Genomic DNA, 20,170 nt, shown 5'->3' with positions numbered 1-20,170 from the left:
ACTAATACACAGAAAAGCAAAATAAGTTGGTTTTGCCCAGTTTTTCTAAAACGGATGCAGTTTCAGTAGCCCTGTTTTTAATTGTACGTTTGACAGCATGACTTGTAAGCTGCTTTTTAACATCACGTGGCTGTGTTTATTTTGTAAGTTGGTCAAGGATTAAACCTCTATAGTCTTTCATTCTCTTGACCGTAGTGGCTGAAAATGTGTAATCTTCTTTTAAAATGCATACATAGCTTCCCTTACAATCCTACAGAACAAGCTCTGCCCTGTTTCACACCTGCTCCATCTTTAGTTGAGTCACTAGGGCCTACTGGATACTGATTATCCAACACTTGCTTTTACTCAGATATATAACTTCAAAATCTGAGTAAATCGAGGAAATTAACTGTGACTAAGTTATATGAACCATGCTATTCTCTGCCAGTGTAATTTAAGAGGAGATTCAGGGGAAATACTTGACATCACAAATAGCTGGCAATGCTGGGTGTAATAGCAATAGACCTAGAGCAGAAAAACAAAGCTTACTTGAAGATCATGTTTTTATTATCTCTATTACCACAAGTTATTTCCAGGAAGTTTTCTCTCCTCTCCACTCTGCATCCTTCACTACAATCAAGGCCCAGTTTTGCTTCCTCTGAATTCAGTAGCAACAGCCTTCCCTTTTTCCAACTCTTTACAAAGAGGCACTAGCACACACTAACCATAGATTACTGTGGTCTGAGGGCATCAAAGCTACCTTGACCATTATTATCACCAGAATGAGAAATGAAACTTAATGAGATACATCTATGACAACTAGGTTTATAATTTGGAATGCAACAGAATTACTGTTCTTAAAAGTGTATTAATAGTGTTAATTATTGTCAATTAATTATTGCCCCATATGTAATGGTCTAGCATATTTAGGATTTTTTTATTTCTATGTACATATTTGTTTAAAGAGAGGAAGAACAATTTATGCAATAAAACAAGGTAAAATGATAACTGCAAGAGATCTGTATTGGGTTTGTGTGGCAAGGTTTTGGTAGTGGGGCGGGGGGGGGGGTTAGAGGGGTAGCTTCTTTGAGAAGCTGCTGGAAGCTTCCCCTATGTCCGACAGAGCCAATACCAGCTGGCTCTAAGATGGACCCACAGCCAGCCAAGGCCGAGCCCATCAGCAATAGTGGTAGCACCTCTGTGATAACATACTCAAGAAGGAAAAAAAGTTGCAGGGGGCACAGCATCTGCAGCCAGAGAGAGGAATGAGAATATGTAAGAGAAACAACCCTGCAGACACCCAGGTCAGTGAAGAAGGAGGGGAGGAGGTGCTCCAGGCGCCGGAGCAGAGATTCCCCTGCAGCCCATGGGGAAGACCATGGTGAGGCAGGCTGTCCCCCTGCAGCCCATGGAGGTCCATGGTGGAGCAGATATACACCTGCAGCCCGTGGAAGACCCCACGCTGGAGCAGGTGGGTTCCCGAAGGAGGCTGTGACCCCGTAGGAAGCCTGCACTGGAGCAGGCTCCTGGCAGGACCTGCGGATCTGTGGAGAGAGGAGCCCACGCTGGAGCAGGTTTTCTGGCAGGACTTGTGACCCCTTGGGGGACTCATGCTGGAGCAGTGTGCTCCTGAAGGACTGCACCCCATGGAAGGGACCCACACTTCAGCAGTTCATGAAGAACTGCAGCCTGTGGGAAGGACCCACGTTGGAGGAGTTCGTGGAGGACTGTCTCCCATGGGAGGGACCCCATGATGGAGCAGGGAAAGAGTGATGAGTCCTGCCCCTGAAGAGGGTGAAGCAGCAGAGACAAAATGTGATGAACTGACCGTAAACCCCCATTCCCCATCACTCTGCACCGCTGGGGGGGCTAGGTAGAGAATTCCAGGAGTGAAGTTGTGCCTGGGAAGAAGCGAAGGGTGGAGGGAAGGTGTTTTGAGATTTGGTTTTATTTCTCACTGCCCTACTCTGGTTGATTGGCAATAAATTAAGTTAATTTTCCCCAAGTTGAGTCTGTTTTGCCCGTGACAGTAATTGGTTGAGTGATCTCTCCCTGTCCTTATCTTGACCCACGAGTCCTTTGATATATTTTTCTCTCCCCTGTCCAGCTGGGGGGTGGGGAGGAGTGATAGAACAGCTTTGGTGGGCACCTGGCCTCCAGCCAGGGTTAACCCACCACAAGATCATACTTAACAAATTAATATAAATGAATTTTGGATCTTTCTATGTGCATATGATCTTCTGAAGCGGTGGTTAGTTCTTTCTCTGTAGGCAGGACTGTGTGGTATTTAAATAGCACAGACAACAAGGATCAGTGTGATTTTGCCTTGCAAGACAAATTATAATTGTTCAGGAATTGCAGGGGTTTTTGCTACATGTTACCTGTACAGCATCAGACTGTGTTCCTCCGCAACAGCTGGTCCCAACGCCATCACTAGTAGCCATCAGGAAAGGTCTCTTCCTCTGTGAGTAGAAACTCTGTCGCAAGACCTTTGACTTGTACAGTGACACACACATGGAGGGAAAAAAATAATAAAAAAAAGTTATTTGGCTTCATGCCAACACACAGTGCAAAATCCCACTTAATGAATAAGTAACCAGATATTTCTAAACTTCTTGGCCTCAATAAATCCCCAGGTACTCCTTAAGGGCCTGATCCAAAGTTCAAGTTGATGGTAAGATTCCCTGGTCACAAGCAAGGCAGACAGAGACCCTGTAAGTGTAGGACAGATGCTGACTCTTTCAGACAGCATGATGAATTGCCATTCTAAAATAACATACCTAATTATGAAAGAAAATTTTCATAACAGACTTGTTTTATTAGATGAGACGTGTTAAGGAGCAAGTAACATAGCACCTGCCAAAACGTTCGATTTTGTGCTGGAGTTCTCATAGTCAGTTTGAGTACCCTTACAGGTGCTGGGAAGTAAAAAACTTAAGAGATAAACCCGCCTTCACACACTCTATCTCATGGAAAAACACACTACAAAGGGTGGAAGCCAAGGCTATGGATGGAACGATACAAATGGAAGACTCCTTGGCAAGATCCTTTGCATGTCATAAAAGACACCTGTATTGCTATCTACATGACGTATCTCAAAAAAGTCCACAGCAATCAGCAAGACATTATAGCATTTATGTGAAGTACTACATAAATCCTTTCAAACCTACACAAGTGACCAAGTTAAGCACAAGATACCCAACATCCATCTAGATGTATTTGCAGCATGTTATTCTGTAGTTGTATTAGCAACATTTCTTTAGTCAAAACCGCTCCAGGTATAAGGACCTCAGGCTCAAAACCCCTGCAGCCCCAAGAACTCACTCATCTCATTATATTATTATCTAGCATATTTTTATCTATTTTCTCTCATTTGATCTAAAAAGCAAGTCTGATCAGACAACAATGCCAGCTTTCAATGTCCATGTATTAACTAGCTTTGCATTTCTCCCAGGCTGCCCTTCGTGTGTGGGAAGAGCTTCCCATAAACACCGGCACAGCCATCTCGCTATCCTCCTTCGGATTCCTCCCCAAAATTCTCTTTTCCTGTAAAGCCTACCAAAAAATGTATTGGGGTTAGATTGCTGGTGCACCAAGGCAACTGCCTATCCTCTTGAGTAATAATTACTCATAGTTTTCTTGTCCACCTGCAGGATTCTGTCTGCACGCATATGTTGTGCTTTATGGTTAAAACACACACCCTTTACTTTATAGACCATCTTTTTGTTCTTTACCAATACTGGCCCATGACTAAACACACAGATTAAGATACATATACACACGGAAGCACATGTAATACAAATGGATACACATGAAAACCTGATGGCTGAAGCCTGGGACACAGTTGATTTGCATTTGAAAATGTATCTCGTATTGAAGCATTTCTGCTAAAAAGAGGTGTTCATCATGAAGCTTCTCCTTTCTTCTCCTTCCCCTTTTCCTTCCTTTCTCTCCTTCCCTTCCCTTTTCCTGTTCTTATTATCTCCCTCTAATTAAAGGGTTTTTTTGATACATCCCTTGTGGTTGTGAAAGTTTTTGACTGTGCACCACTCAGTTTTATTTAATTTTCCCTGTTTCCTGGGCAACAGCTTGAGCTGGTGGCTACCCGTGAACCTTAACATCAGAGTCCAGCTGCCACTGCTCCCAGTGAAGGCCTCGCAGAAGGACTATAAACACATTAGTATGCCAACCATGAATAAATTAGCACCTAAATTTGCTGACAAAGTGCTTGGTTAGTACAAAGTTAAGTTTGCCTCGGGTTCCTGCTGTCATTCCAGGACAGCAACAAATTCAGTGGCAAGTCCAAGTGATGCTCAAATCTCTGAAAACTAGGAAATACCCACCTGAGGTGCATCCTGGTGCAACATTAAGAGACAAGTCTTGATGCCTCATTGTGAAAGAGGACAAAGAATTAATGTATCAGAGGTTGTTTCAAGGAGCTGGGTCTCAGTGCTTCAGTGCAGCGTATGTACAGGATTCCTCTTTTAGTAGCACTCGCCAGGACACAGGTTTTCCCTTAAGAGAAATGTGTTACAGCTCTGAGATGCTCTGCTTCAGGAATCATGTGTCATGCATATGTATGCTACGGGAAGACTGAATCACTGATCAAACAAGGCAGAGTTCATGTGGTACCAATGTACCTTAGCTCTGGATTTCCTGGTTCTCAGAGGTTTGTGTCTCACCAACATACTGGGAGAAAACAAGACTGGGCAACTAGAAACTGAATCTTTTCCTCACTGAATTGCCTGTTGAATTTTTTTTTTTGCAGAGAGAAAAAAAATCTGAATTTTGGCTATTTCAAGAAATTACAGCAACCACCTAGATGTGCAGCTGGGGTACTATTGTAGTAGATACCGATATCCCCCAACCCTTCATCCTAGATCTCCAAATCATTTTGAAAGGAAATAAATGTCATTATTCTCATCTTACAAGTAAAGAAACAGAGAACAAAAGAAGCAGAGTGATGTGGCTGATACTGCTTGAGACCAGAGATGGAAAGTAGTGAATAAAATAAAACACACCCCAAAAAAATCTTCTGTGCTATTTTTGGCTATTTGATGCCATTACATACATGACAGGTAGCAATCTAACGCATGGTTCCTAATGTGCCAGCTCTGAGTTGTATGCCAGGCCAGACCCTGCCTCCCTGTTAGACTTGCCCTTGAGTCAGCCAGGCTTTCCAGCCTTTCCTCAGCCCACGCAGTCTCCCTTCCCTGCCCAACCAGTCCCTCCCTACCTGGCAATACCTAACCTGATTTTCAGATTAATATATTTGCATTTATTCACTCCTTCATTTCCTGGTCTACTGAGTTTAAATTTGCATCTCTCTAGGTCTGCTTCGATATTGGCACATAAAATCAGCTCACACTCTTCTTCTTCTGAATCAGAGTTATTCAGATCCCAGAACACATCTCAGAGGGACAAATGGGACTGAACTACCACTACCCCCAAACCTTCTTTTCCTTTTGGCGGCTGTCCTCCAACATCGGTTTCACATCCTTCCAACTACTCCCTTCCTATGATCCTTTCTCTTCTTACTACAGCACCGGCTCTCCCCACCCTCTTGCTCCTCCATCCCGAACTCCTCTCAGCAAGCTGCTGTGTACAGCACTTTTCTGTTTTCGTTGACAGTTTTTGAACCTCCTTACTGTTTTCTTATGCTCACATTGCATTTTTCCGAAGTAAAATAGAAACAAAACCCAAATTCTGGCAGAAGTGGAGTCTGGCAACCTGTCTGCAGACCTTTTGCAGATTTGAGTTGGGCTTAGGTCAGATTCAAGAGTAACACTGTTTCACAATCCATGCGAATACTAACTGGCTGGAAGTCTTCTTGGCTACCCTATTCAGCCAACAACAGTGTAATCCATTTAGTCAGGGAGAATTGGGTACATGCCTATGCAGGCAGCTAAGAACTTTTTTTTGCTGATCTGAAGAGTAGTAGGTGCCAGTGCGATGCATGTCAGGAGAATGATTGCTTTGGGACATGGCTTGTTATCCCAGTCTGTGTGATTGCTAGCACCTGTCAATCCTAAAAAATGCGAGGGGTGGAGAAATTAAGGGGTTACAGCCTAAGAACTCTTTGTTTAGATAACCCTGGCTCTCCTAGGAAGCACACTGAATTTCAGGGTCAGTTACACATGTGTACTTTAGACTCCTTTGGAGGAGTCAGTCTTTAGATGTGTGTACTTGTACAGCCTTTTGAGGGCAGATGTGAAGTCATTGTGCTTGTGCTCCAACTCAATCAGCAACTGTATAATTACAGTTCATGTAGCACTGAGCCCAGACAGACATATGGACAGACAGTGGCATGACATTTGGAAACCAGTCAAATATATGCAAAGTATAGCAGAGGTCAATTCACTGAAGAAATAATTGAAATCGAAATTGTTGTTCCCCTAGAAGTAGAGGCAGAGAATATTCTAAAAGACTCAATGTGTGTGTTACACACACATAATTTAGTGTTAGAAAATGTGTAGAATCTACAGACTATGAGGAAGGATTGTATAACAGAAAACAATCCCCCAAAGCTACCAAAATTAAGGAGGACAACTGAATGATGGTTCTTGACATGTGCCAGTTTCTACACAGAACTTTTCAGCTGTTGAACTGCGAGGAAATCCAAAGAACGAAGTGTTTTATCCAAAATAAATGTACACAAAACTAGACGGGATACAAATAAACACCAAAACCTATGTATAATCTCTGAGGAAGGTGGTGTTACGGTATGAGTTATGAAGTCTGACAATATACAGGGCCAGGTGGTTTGTAATAGCAAGTATTCAAAAGTTTAAAGAGCTGTCTGGTCCAAAAATAGTTCCTTTGCTTAATTAAATTACCTAAGATGTGAAAGCGCAATTACAGTCCTAAAGCGACTCCTGGCTAGGCTCGTTGTCTCAATAATTTCCAAATCAGCTTTGCTCACTTGATATATAAATGACCATTTCCTTTTTTTTTTTTTTTTTTTTTTACCATCATATAGGGCTTGAAGCACTGGGTGCCTGGTTGTGGTACAAATGTAAGCTGTAATATTTTTTAACTGTGGGAACAGTTCAAGGGTGTCAGGTATATTAAGAAGATTTACGTTACTGTATTTTGACTTCTTGGATTTGAGCACTGGCAACATTTCAGGTTCAAAGGCTTTTGTTTAAAATGAGATTTAATGTATGTAGACTATAGCATTGCCAATAATATCTTGAACTGGGTGTGTTTTATTGGGTGATTCATAAAGAAAGTCAGACAAAGTATGCACAGTGGTATTGGAATGTGGGTGGGATCAAAGTAATGATTTAGTGGAATATGTTTGTCAAGCACCACATACAGGAAATCTTCTTTCTGAGTAAGGATGGATTTAGCCCATGAGAACTTCAGTATATTTCCAAATGTCAGTTATTCCAATGAACCCCAGTGAAAATATCAAAGTAAAACGAGAAAGCTGCATCGTTCACCCTCAGATATTCCATTAGCAGTGAGACTACGGTCAGACTTGTTGGGAGTAAAGGGTAGGAAAACGAATAAAATTCATAAAAATAACATTGCTTTAAAGGGACACTGTCTGCAGTTCCAACAGAGAAGAAAATTCTGTCTGTTCTCTAACAGGGTGGCTGCAAAATTTTTACTTAAATACAATTTTGCTATTAATTGAGCATTCATAAGCCCATGCTGAGCTGGGTTTGTTGTGATTGTACATGTGAAAGGCAGTCTGCTGTTTTTCAAGACCTATGTATACAGAATTAATAGTCCACAAATGCTATTTAGTTCTCAAAATTTCCCATCAACTGTGGTTTTTTTAAGGGTATGAATGCTATTAACCCACAGGTTAATGGATCAGCTTTAAATAATATACTACATCCTTTCACTCAAATGTACTTTAAGATTTAAATTAGATTAAATATACAGGGAAGATTTTAATTTGTAATTTGCCTCAGCGAGAAATAGATGAAATAGAAGGCTGTGCTTGCTGTGGTGTCCTTCAGCAACCCATTAAAAGTTAATCTGTACAGTTCTCAAAATTGTCAGGGAATAAAACTTCAGGAGATTAGGAACTTGAGAATAAAGGAGAAGTTCTTTCTCTTGGAAAGCTCTAGTTTATATGCATTGATAACCTCATGATACCTTTTGGTAAGCAAACAGAAAAGCATCCAGTGTACAGCATGCCAGTGCAAGTTAGAGGAGAGGCAGTGAAAATTTGGCTCTTCTTGAAAAAAACAAGCTGTTAGAGTGATTCTGTTTCTTCGATCCAGAGACCAAGCTTTCATGAAGATAGAGCTGGGAGCAGTATGTCTTGCTTTAAGATAGGCTTTATGTGTTCTTATCCTCAAAAATCTCTGCATCCTTTTTTCTTCCACTTTTGGCTCCTTAGATGCCACGAACACAGCATATGTACATTGAGCCTGATTACTTATCTATTTTACTTCTTCCCTTGGACTAGATAAGCAAACCAACCAGCCCTCAGTTTGATCTTATGTTTTGGGTGACCAGTCCAAGAATAGGTGTCCCCTCAAAGGGATGCTTATGTCCTCAGTCCTGTGTTGGAACAAATAAGGTGTTACGAACTTGCTATTGCTATGGGGTAAAACACCCCAGCAGCTCTGCATTTGGGAAGAAGTCTTTGAACTCACACAGCATTGTTTACCTACACTGCCTGCAGGATAAAGCCAGCCGGGAGTTCCATTTTTTCCCATCCTCTGTGCAAATCATTTGGGACCCAGCTCCCCAAATCCTCTGTTATTTCCAGAGGTCTGATTTCCTTCCTTTCCAGGTTGCTGTTCGGCAGCCACAAGCAAGTGCTACAACCCAGGTCACCGTGATGCCCGAGTGCTCCCATTCTCTGTGTAGGAGCCAAAGGGGATATTCCCATCGGGGTGCAGTTCAGAGTTTTTTTGGAAGAGGGATTACAGTCAAGACACGTGCCCAGAAGTTCAGTGAATGATAGTAGCTCAAATAAAGTCCAAATTGTTCACGGGCTAAGCTCCTCCCTTGCTGATGACTGCATGAACACCTGGACCAGGGGGCTGGGGACCACATCTCCATTCCAGCCACCTGCCTTACTGAAAGGATTTATTTGGCTTCAGAAGGACTATCTCGAACTCAGACTTCAACCAAGAGCTGAAGAGTTCAACTAAGAGAATTTTTTTAAATATGTCCTAACACCAAAATGAGACTTTTGACTCTTTTGGGGTTTGGACTGAATGATATTTTGTCTCTGTCAGTGTCAGGTTTAATTATTTTCTAATCCATTTTATCACCCTCCTGATATCATTAGAAAGATTAATGACTGCGGTAGCTACTCTCTAAGGTTGCCCTGCAGATAGATCTTCACTTTGCTGACTCCATTACTGCAGATAACTAGTGCCAGTTCTCTTTAAATTATACCTTCACAACTGACCTTTCCAATTATTGCTCTATTATTTTCATTCTCATCAGTTCTTAAAACTTCTCTAACTGTGAAGGTGAGAGCTGTGATTTCCTGATCTACCTGCTACTTGGTGAAGGTATGTCTGCATACCCTTAGAATGCAGGCTTAGTATAGAACTTTGCATGGCATTTAACTGCCCTAAAAAATAACACTTAGAGCCTTCTTGTGTACTGCAGGATCTTTGGACCTGATGCACCCATCACTGTTCAATCATCTTTAAAGAAACTACAACAGATGATTGAAGGGGAGAGTAAAAAGTCTGGACTGATAAAATATGCTGCATATTTCCAATTTCTGCTCTTCAAGATAGTCTCTTAGCTATCAGTTATGTCAGGGTAATCAGCATCTGTTGGTGCACTCAAGGCCCTGACAAGTTATTGCTTATTTGAAGACATTACTATATTATTACTCCTCACTAGAAAAACAAAGCTTTTGATCAAGTAGTGCATTCTTTTCCCCCTTGTAAAATAGTTTATATACTAAATATTCAAAAGCTTACAAAACAAAACATACAGACTTCTCATTTATTTTTAGGTTTGAATGAACTCAGATTATCTGTGTTGGAGGCAAATTCTTTAGTCCATGGACAGGCAGTACTACCACTGATGTACATGGAAATTAGAATAAATATTAAACAAAGACTTGTCCTGAAAAGAAAAATACAGACATCATAACAGCAATAATTATAATTTGTGTGGTCAAAACTTTGCAAAACTGCAGGTTTCTTTAAGGGTTAATTTGTCCTCATAAAGGACATAGACCCAAACAGGGATTTGGAGTTTACATCAAACATCCTCCACATTTCAGGACTGTTTAGACTGGCTGTGGGAAGAGGAGAGGTCACACTCCCAAAGTCAGACTTAAACTCATTCAAACACACAAAAATTTTATTCATAACAGAAATAAAACAAAAAAAACCAAGTTAGAACTCTATCTTTCATGCTGTAGGAGATTTTTTGGATTGATGCAAATTTCTTGATCGGATTTTTCTCCCTCTGAGATTTCTTTCTCAGATAGTTTTCCTATTTACTGTTTGGACTGCAAAGAACCCTCCCACTGCTAAGTCTAAACAAAAGAATCAACTTTAGTCCATAAGATAAGTCTCCTCAGTCACCACCTGGCTTACAATTGAATTTTAATTTCTCCTTTTCAGTTGCCTCATGATTGCTTATAATGAACACCCAGTTCCACTGATGCAGACAAAAAGATGGGAATGACACCACAGGCTGGCTACAGACACCCTACCCACCACCTAAGTTACTGTAAGGGTAAGGCCAGGATGGATAGATGCATTTTCATTTGAAAATTTTAATTTCAAGCTTGATTGGAAGATCCCTGTTTGGGTCTTCTGTAACCAGAGGAAGCACCTATCAATGTGCATTCACTGCCTGAGGATTTAATGAGGAAAATCAATGTGCAGTTCAAACCTTCTCTGGCTGGCAGCACACACACACTGGGCATGTTTTACACAAACCTGATGCCCACTTGGCAGGACAAATTTCTGACAGTATAAGAGCCCTGTTATCTCTTCTTGGCAATACGCACAAGAGGACCTGCTTGCTTTACAATAAAACATTGGCCTTAATATAATAATCTCTTCATAGTTTACAAGGCTAAGCTTAATTAAAGGGAGAATTGTGGATGCCCTCCTTTCATTTTGTAGTAAACACTGGCTCCTTCACCCCATACAAAGCTAATGGTGGTAAACTGGGCAAAGTTAACCACTAGATACTACGCTATTCTGTAGGAGAATAGTGTACTGTGGAATATACTGCTAGAAGGAAACAGCATTACTATTCAGTAAATCCAGTTGTAATTTATAATGAGACCCTCACTGGGCTGCTCCTGCAGTGAGCTGGAAGGCAAGAAGGTATCGCTGTCCTGCTGCAAAGTCTCCCTGAATGTTGAAGAACAGAACTCTCTCCAGTTATCGTTCTAATCAGACAATATTTAGTTGGGTGAAGCTGATCTTTACATTCCCTCTTCAAGCAGCAACTAACAGGTATCAGCTATACCAGAAGAACAAAAAGAATAGAGTAAACCAGTGTCAGCACCACTGAAAAGAAACGGAGACAGTTCATGTCACCTCCATGGACTCACTTGTAATAATCATCACGCTGTCTTTTCAAACTGTGCTCACAATTGGCAGCCCGAGGAGAGGACCTGCAAAACAAAACATGTTACAATAGCTACGGACACTACTGAATTGCAACCTTGAATGCCCACAGTCAGCGAGCCCCCTGTTTTGAACTGTGCCTTGGTACATGAAATCATAACAACCTTTTGTTTGGATCGGCGTTTACATTGCACACACATGCATGCTCAGGCATATTTTTGTATGAAATGTGACATGAGAAAGGACTCATCCAGCATCGTGGGCCCACATTAGTATTTTCGTAAGGTTCATATGGAAAAGGAGATTGATAATAAGATATGGAGCTTTCATCAGGAACTGATTGTATGAATTCATCCTGTATAAGTGATATACAGGCTGACAGTAATATACAGGCTGAAGCAGCTGGATGGCTTTTGCTGGACTAAATGAAATACATCAGTGATTTCAACCTCAGTAGAAAGGGCTCTCACTTGGTTCATTTGTGACACATCATGCCTGATGTCCAACCTCAACAGCTGGTGTTGACTGGCAAATTTACTTAGCGATATGGACAAATAATCTACTGGATCACTGCATCTTTACTTGTGTTATTTCAGGTAATCTCAGAAATTTCTTTTTACATATATAAAGCTCTACCTTTAAATTATTTTGCTTTTCCTTTGTTGCTCTGACAGCTACTATTAGAAAAATTTTCCAAAGCCTTGGAAAGCGCTGCTCCTAACTTCCAGACTAAATCCATCTAAAGCCAATTTGTGTCTATTTTTTAACTGGGCCGATATTTTGCTTTAGCTAGTTCTTGTCCTTTCCTGGTGCTTAATTGCCAATAGTATTCGTAGTGTTCTCAAGTTGTACCTCAGCTTCTGTTTTTCAGGTCTAAGAAAAAAGCTTTTTTTGATTCTTTCCCCATCTAACAGTCTCAGTGGAGAAATGTAGCGCTATCACCAGCTTGGGGCTACGGCACATCACTTGCAAAGAATGGGAAAACTTGCATTACTTTTCACTACCATTCTTCTGCGATAGAAGATTGCGCTGGGGATTAACAGCGAACCAGTAGAATAAATTTGACCCTCTTGACAACCGTACATCTATCCTGCCAAAAATCTTTCCCAAGCACTTTAGGAACAGCGCATCTGTTACAAGGTCTATCAAGAAGCATGCCGGTAAGCTTTATACAAACAACCCCCACGTTTTTTTCAACAGCAATAATGCTGCTTTTCAAAGTACTTGGCAGTGAAGCTGCAAGTAGAATCCTGCAGAGGTTTACTCCCCTCTAACCTTTTCCAGCAGATTTTCTCTTCAAGAGGGAGTGACTGGACCATATAAATGCCACAAACAAGAGAAGTTAAAACATGAAGCAACACTACAATAAAATGAAGTAACAGGCAGCTGCAGATTTTCCTGGCATTAACGCTGGAACCAGTGGCCAAGAAGGATCTAATTCACTTTTTGCATGTGAAATGAAGTGGAATAACCCTACTCAAGTTAAAAAAAATTGCAGTGGCTTAAGACCTATGTGACTGAAATCGGAATCAGGCCCTCAATTTCCACCAGGTCATTCCTGTACTTCTCTGGTTTTCATGTCTCAGGAGTCTCATGATGCCTTTCCAGAGCAGCTGTTTTCTAACCTTCGTGGTGATGAAGTAAACAAATGAACAAAAAGTAGCATCCTCCAGAATTGTAGCCATTTCATAACCACTGGATTTTGCATGGGATCTAGGATCTGAGCTGCAAGCTGCTCCTCCTGCTTGAAGAACTGCTTGCTCAGCTGCTTTCCTTTTAAGAGATTTTGGCAGTTCCTTGGGCAGGCACCGGTGAAATTTCTGCGGCGACAGTCATTACCATACTGCACGTTTGTGTCATCCACAGGATGCAGAAGCATTTCTACCCGGGCAGCATGGAGTTAATTTGCCTCCTGCTCTGTGCCTTGGGAATAAGAGCTGGGATGGCAGCCCATAGTAGGAGGGCTTGGATTGAACTCGCCAGTGAAGAGGAGGAATAACATTTTTGTGTGAGGAAGATGCTTGCCAAGAAATCAAGAGGGAAAGCAACAGTGGGAGAAAGGAAGTAACTCATCAGGTGCTCAGGACAGACAACAGCAGTTTCGGGAGCTGGGTGCACATCAGGGTCTTGGATGGATCTTTCTCTACGAGACAGAAAGCCGGAGGAGGAAGGTAGATGCCTTCATAAGCCTGGGAACTTTGCCAGCACCTCACAAGCATCCAGTTTCCTACCAACACAGGCTAGATAAATACCTCTACACCACTTCTAGAGAGGAAGAGACTGAGGTCGTGGAGAACTTTTAAACATAGGTCTAGTTTTCTACCAGCACGAGCCACAGAGGGGCAGAAACACGCAGGTAAGGGCAAAGAGGAGGGCAGCAGCAGCCCCAGCTACCGATGCCCCCAGGCTGCTGGAGGACCACACCCCGGGACAGAGCGCTGTTAAGTAGCCAGCCCCAGGCCTCACAGCAAGGCAATGCTGCAAGCAGGAGAATAACCCAGTCTTCCGTATTCCTGGTCTTGTGCCTCTAAGCAGGAGGCTGTCTTCCTTCCTCTATTACATGAAAGCAGTGGTGTTACACTGAAAAAACTAGGGTGAGTGACAGGATAGTCCTGCTTTAGCTGTCTAAGCAAAAAAAAAGCCAAAGTGAACGATGAATCAAGCCTACCCTCCCAAGGCAACTAGTACTACCTTGAATTTCCAGATGGAGACAGGCCTGAACAAACTTTCTAATTATCACACTCAGAAACACCTTGAGCTAGATCACATCTTGCTGGCTTAAGCCTAGCTCTGACGACCTGAATCTCTCACACTAAGGAGTAATTAATTTGAGATCAGTGCAATTGCACTGTTACAAAATTAGAATAAACTAAAGGATGGTCTGGCTCCTCCAGTTTCTGGAAACTGAAGGAAATTATTTCTGAGGAGAGAACAGATTACTTGAAACTCTAAGGGAACGCTGCTGAAAAACAAAACCTCTTTGCTTGTATTTCCCAAAAGCAAAACACAGTTGGGTAGGAAGAAGTGAGGTAAATCATTGCTTCAAAACTTAAACTTATTCATTGAATAAGATGCTACAGAAGGGAAAAAAAGAAAACCTTTAGGATGCAAAGACTTGTTTTCCTTTGCTTTTAACCAGCCATTTGAAAACACTGCAACATGACCAATTCCTCAAAAATGTTTTCCTGACCACAGCATCTTGCATGCAGACAAACACAAAGATTATGCCAGTTCCTGGAAGAACGAACGTCATTAGCTTTTTTTAATACTGAAGCACATGTCTGTATTGTTTTTCTCTCTTCTTATCTCCCTAATTTGGGGGCATGTTTCTTCCTTTTTTTTTTTCTTTGGTTCCTAGACTCTTTTGTTTAAATGAGTACAATAGGTTATTTTTTCCTCTCATCATTCTTTTTTTTTTGGCTCTTCAGACTTTTTGCCTGTGCAAGTAAAACTGCCCTTCCTTAACACCCTCTCTGCTGCTGTTTCAGCCTGAACAGCTTCCACTGGGTCATCTTGGTGCTAGTGTTTTAAACAATTCGCTTGTTCATAAGTAGCTAATTAGTTATTTGCTATCTTCAGAAGTAAGCTTTTGAGGTCTGGGCTTTAACCTTTCTTAGTGAGGGCTCCTGTTTCACCACTACGTATTTGAGATAAAGTTTCCCCAGATAAGAAGAAAGATGGGAATCTGACTTGCTTTCCTGGGCAAATTTCTCAGGCACTGTTTTGTATTACAGTGGTACTGAGTCAAGGCAGCAATTCAGCATGTACTTACACGCCTTTGCAGTCGGTGGGATGTATTACTGTCCCGAAAATGGACAGGCTTAAGCAAGTGCTCTCCCAAACTGGAACTTTATTAATTGTACTCCAGTGCATGCCTGCATTGAGAGGCTTTAGAAAGTTAAGGCACCTCGGTTAAAGCTGCAGAGTCAATGCACGTACTGTAAAGTGCATTAATCTGTTCTATGAATGCTCTCATTACCATTACATCGTTGTAGCTTAATCCGAGCACACCTATGGACAAGCCCTCAAGCTCTGCTTGTGACACCGAACAGCTTTGAACATAGCACGCCACTTATCACTCTCTTTCTGTAATCCACAATCTAATGTAGAATAGATTAGAATCGAATGTAATTCAAGTGTTTCTTGCTGATATTAATTCAGTTGGTATTATGTTTTACCTGTGCAATAAGCAAAAATTCCCAAACTTCAAAGATTACAAAATCTGGACCAAAGAAAAGGGATAGATGATTAATGGGATACATGAAAGACACGGAAATGTTTAAAGACATGACAAAAAAAGAGAAGAATTTATGGAAAGGTGACCCTGAGCCATAACACTGTGAATTTCAGTCCCTCAACAGCAGAAAAGTCTGAATCAAAGTTAGAGGAGCAACATTTAACTCAGACCTAAAATTGAAAGAAAGGATGGAGTGGGATGGTGCAAAACCTTAAAAATTCATTATCTCCTGTCAATTTGTAGAATGAGTTACTGGCTGAAATGTCGACCTGCTTTAAATTAGTTGTGCTACAAGTGCAAACTGTAATTGTTCTATGTTAGTGTGTGTATCCTACTTGCTTATTGAAAGACTTTATTGTATAATGCATTCTTGTGGAAAAGCAATGAGCTGACAGAACCCTAGCAATATTCTGTACTGGTCGTCTGAAAACCTGCTGTGTTTTTTTTCTCTTTGCTAAATTCTCCTAAAAAAAGAAAAGCTTAATTAAGTCACAAGCACCTCTCTGATGAGCCTCTCCTTGGATCTCTCTCTTTTGATTACTCTCTTTCCTGACAGGCTGTGATACTCCACTAGGAATGCTTCTTTGTGTTTTCCTCCTTGGGGATGACAACAGCTCTGCTCCAAGCATCTCCTTGGCCAAGGATTCGGGAGTGCAAGCATCTCCTTCCAGCCTATCGGTGCGAGTGTAGGAGCCCATCTGGAACTCATCAGTGACGTAATGAGCGCCGCAACCGATTACTGCCAGGAGGCTCCTAATGACGTGGCAGTAACCTCACAATGACTAATCAAGATTTTCTTCACTTCCCTTTAGCAATTCTACCTCATAAATTAGTGAAAAAAATGAAAATAAAACTGTAAGCAGGACGGGGGCTATGACGTAAAATACCTGAGAGAGGACGCTCGCCTGCTTTCCCGGGGTTACAGCGTGCGGCTCTTCTCCGTCAGACTTTGGCTGCCGAGGGCAGAGAGGAGCGGTTACGAGCTCCCCCCGCCCGCCCCGCCTTCGGCGGGCCGCTCCTGACGCCAGCTGCAGCGGAGCGCTCAGCCTAACTGCCCGAGGTGCGGGGCGCGGCGCAGCCCTGCCCTCCCCCGAGCTCGCCCGCTCTCACCGACCCCGGGCCTCTGCCGCCCGGATTGGGCAGAAGGGCAGTCACTCTCCCTAAGCATTTCCCGCGCGCGGGGGGTCAGGCGAAGGAAACCAGGCAGAGGGAGGGTGCACGGGCGGAGCCGCCCTGGGCCCGCGCGCGCTGCGCGGGCTTTCGCCCATGAGCGTTCTCACGACAGCCGGTGCTCGCGCGCTCCCGCCCCGCTCCAGGCCGCGGCGCCGAGCGGAGCCGCTCCTCCCGCCGCGAAGCCATCCCCGCCCGCCCCAGGCCTCTCGCAGACGGGACCTGCGACGCCGGGGAGCCGGCGGGCGGGGGGCGGGGCCGGGACCGCGCGCATGTGACCGAGGCGGGGGAGGGGAGGGGGACGGCCCCGGCGGGGCCTGTGCCGCGCCGCGGCGGGGCAGTGCGGAGCGGCGGAGGCGGCGGCGCGCCGGGGGATGTGGAGCGGCCGGGCCCCGGGCAGATGATGGCGATACGCGAGCTGAAAGTGTGTCTGCTTGGAGTGAGTAGAGGGGACCGGTGTGTGTGGGGGGTCGCTTCCCTCCTTTCCTTCCCGCCCCGCAGCTGCGGGGTGAGGGAGGTGGGGTGCTCGCTGAAAACCGGGACGCTTACACACACACACGCACCCCCCCCCCGCCCCGGAGGGCGCCGCGTGTCCCGGTCCCGGGCGGGGGGGGGGGGGGCGGCTCGCCCGCGGTGAATCTCTTCACGCCGAGACTTGGCAGCCGCGCACCGGCCGGCGGGGGGGGGGGCGGCTCTGGTTTTGCTTTTGTCTTGTTTCTGAACTCTTGAAAAGTGAGAAGGGCGTAGCGGGCTCGGGGCTCTCTTTGGGGGTCGCCTCCCCCAGCGCTTCCCGGGCGGGAGCCGGCCAGCCGGCTCTCCCCGGCGGCGGGTCTCCCTCCGGTGCCGGAGCCCCGAAAGGCGTCCGGGAGGGCTGCGCTGCCCGCCATCCCCGCGGCAGGCTGTGAGGTCCTGTCAGCCGCAGGTCGGGCTTCTCGGAGCCCCCGCAGCGATGGTGGGAGGTGAAGCCGAGGAGGGCGGCAGCGCGCAGCCCGCCCCGAGAGGTTATTTCGGGCGGCCGCTTCTCCCGGACGCCTCGGTCCCTTGTCACCGACGTGGGGTGTCGGTGCTTTGTTTAGCTGCTCGCCTGGGCCCATTCAGAGCTGCTTTTGTTCGGCTCCTTACAGGAACGTCCTTTCTGCCGTTGCTTTTTCTCCTTTTGCTTTTGGGCGAGCCCGTGTGTGCGTTTCACATCTGGAGTAGCAATGTGCTTAGCTTTGCAGTTTGTCTCGGCCAGCCCCCGTCTCTGACCTGCACGCAGGGAACTTCGCAGCGAAACGCGCTCGCCGAGTTGTTAGAAACGCCGCTGGGAGAACAGAGCCATCTCTCTGCACAGCGATGAGCAGAGCATCGCTGCTTAGACTTTTGTTTTGTGGGTTTTTTTAAAATCAAACATCTCAAATTACCGGGTGTGACTTGGGCTGCTTTTAGCTCCGTATCTCCATAAACATTCAGAAAAGCTGCACGAATGAAGGCGTTCTAGAGTGAATTCCCTTTCATGCAGTACAAGTGAGTTGAACATTTAAAAAACAGAGACGCTCCAGTTCTTTCCAATTCTTGTTGACACTTAGGTCAGCAGGAGTGGGTACCTTGCCCTGGAGTAAGCGCCAGGGCGCTGGAGAGTTCAACCCAAAGTATTTGGCAGTTACCGTTCCTCCTTTCTCAGTTAGAATTCTTGCCTTCAACTTTTAAAATGGCATAGAGACAAAATAAATGTGGTTTATACAAACGTGAGGAGTCTGTGGTAGAATATGTGGATGTGTCTTTATTTTTTTTCTTCCCCAGCAGAAAGCCCTGTAATCTCATAGAGATGAAGCATCTTGTGGAATGACATTCCTCTTGCCCATTATTTATTGCTGTTTTGTAACATTAAAACATACTGGAGGTTTTGCAAGACAATTGTTTACTTCTTTTAAGACAGGAAAAGAAACCTATAAAGCAGCTCTGTGTTACTAGAAGTATGCAATTACTCTGTAGATTCATTAAAATGATAGGGTGGCAGTGGGAACACTTAGGAAGATGTAAGTGTAGTTTTAGTTGCTTAGTAGTTAGTGAGATGTTCCTTCCTGAGTTTTAATAGGGTGTAATCCTAGAAAACCGTCTACTTCTGATCATAGACACCTCATTTACCATGCAGGTTGACACTGTTTTCCCAAAAGAGAGGAATCCTTTGTATGATGAATCCCCTCGGGAAGTTCAGATGGATTTCCAGAACAGAGAAACTCCATAATGGTCTGGGTGAACAAGTGCAGGCATTAATCTTCTGATCTGCTTGAAAGCTAGATGGCAACTCAAAAATATGTTTTCAGACCTACCAAAAGGAATCTTGACAGTTGCCTTTTCAGTAGGTCCTGGACCTGGTAGGTTAATCTGTATTGTATCTAGTAGATCCCCTGATAATCAGCCAAGTCTGGCGTGTCCAAGTCCCAAGATGAGTTCCAATCCTTGTTAGAAATAGGGATTAAATCAGTTTGTAAACCTGTATCCCTCGCCCTGTCCCACTTCTGGACAAAGCCCTAGGCTGCACCTCCAAATCAGAAGGATCACTGATGGTCTATGGCCCTCAGCTGTGCAAAGGGCCTGGGGTTGGGCTGTTTCTGCCAGCTCAGAATTCCCCAATGAGGAAAAATTGCAGCTGGCGCAACGTTTGCAAAGCCAGCTTCTCCACAAGCCCTGAAGCCTTGTTTGGCTGTAGAGGGTCCAGGTGGGAGGGTGAGGAGGGAGGGGAATAGAGAAACAAGAGCTGTGCTCCATGCTGCCAGCCCTATAAGCTAGTGTAGTACTCCAGACCCAGTGTTTGGCCTGGAGCCATTGCAGGAGACATGGGGAATCAGTTATCCGCTCCTGGATGTAACCCTGCATTGCCAGGAGGGAAGCTGGCCAGTAATTTTTAGCATAAATCTAACAAAACTGGGATTTGGGTATCTGCCTTTCACTTCCTCCTCCTTCAGAGTATATTGGTGTTCTTAAAACTCTCTGTGGGTGTGATGGGAGCAATTTGGAGCAGCCTGGAGTAGTGCACAACAAGGGGATGGTCGTGGGGTTTGTGGGTGTTGAAGGACACACCAGCAAGAGAACAACAGAGAGGAAATCTGGAGCAGCTCAAGGCTCGGTGTGAGGCAGGTTGGAAGGCAGGCTTTGTTGATGGCAGAGCTTTGTTATTCATGAGTTTGAGAAGGCAGTGCTCTTTGAGGAGAGATCATTCCAGCTTGCTGGTGGGCTGGCAGGAATGGCTGCCTAATTGTTCAGTGCCTCA

At 44.2% G+C, this 20,170-nt stretch overlaps 2 protein-coding genes across 7 annotated transcripts in view; one reads left to right on the top strand and one right to left on the bottom strand.

The window, feature by feature from the left end:
- The window catches only part of PPP4R1 (protein phosphatase 4 regulatory subunit 1), an 84,024-nt gene extending 67,269 nt beyond the window's left edge, over positions 1-16,755 (bottom strand). For 2 of the 5 annotated variants that reach the window (XM_052787801.1, XM_052787804.1), the window contains exons 1-3: positions 16,635-16,755; positions 11,495-11,557; positions 2,361-2,468 (exon numbers count right to left, since the gene is read on the bottom strand). The gene's annotated coding sequence lies outside the window, so the exon portion shown is untranslated. Of the gene's footprint in view, positions 1-2,353; positions 4,345-11,494; positions 11,558-16,634 lie in introns of those variants that run through there. The other 3 variants (XM_052787802.1, XM_052787805.1, XM_052787800.1) reach the window with 2 other exon arrangements.
- A 266-nt stretch (positions 16,756-17,021) lies between these two features.
- Positions 17,022-20,170, top strand: part of RAB31 (RAB31, member RAS oncogene family) — a 72,258-nt gene continuing 69,109 nt past the window's right edge. The window contains exon 1 of one of the 2 annotated variants that reach the window (XM_052787816.1): positions 17,022-17,356. In XM_052787816.1, the coding sequence (XP_052643776.1) occupies positions 17,318-17,356 (39 nt within the window). In that variant the 5' untranslated portion in view covers positions 17,022-17,317. The remainder of the gene's footprint in view (positions 17,357-20,170) is intronic. The other variant, XM_052787815.1, reaches the window with a different exon arrangement.

Source organism: Harpia harpyja, chromosome 5, assembly GCF_026419915.1.
Source record: "Harpia harpyja isolate bHarHar1 chromosome 5, bHarHar1 primary haplotype, whole genome shotgun sequence".
NCBI lineage: Eukaryota > Metazoa > Chordata > Aves > Accipitriformes > Accipitridae > Harpia > Harpia harpyja.
Note: the sequence above shows the minus strand (reverse complement) of the source record. Positions and strands in the feature narration are given on the sequence as shown.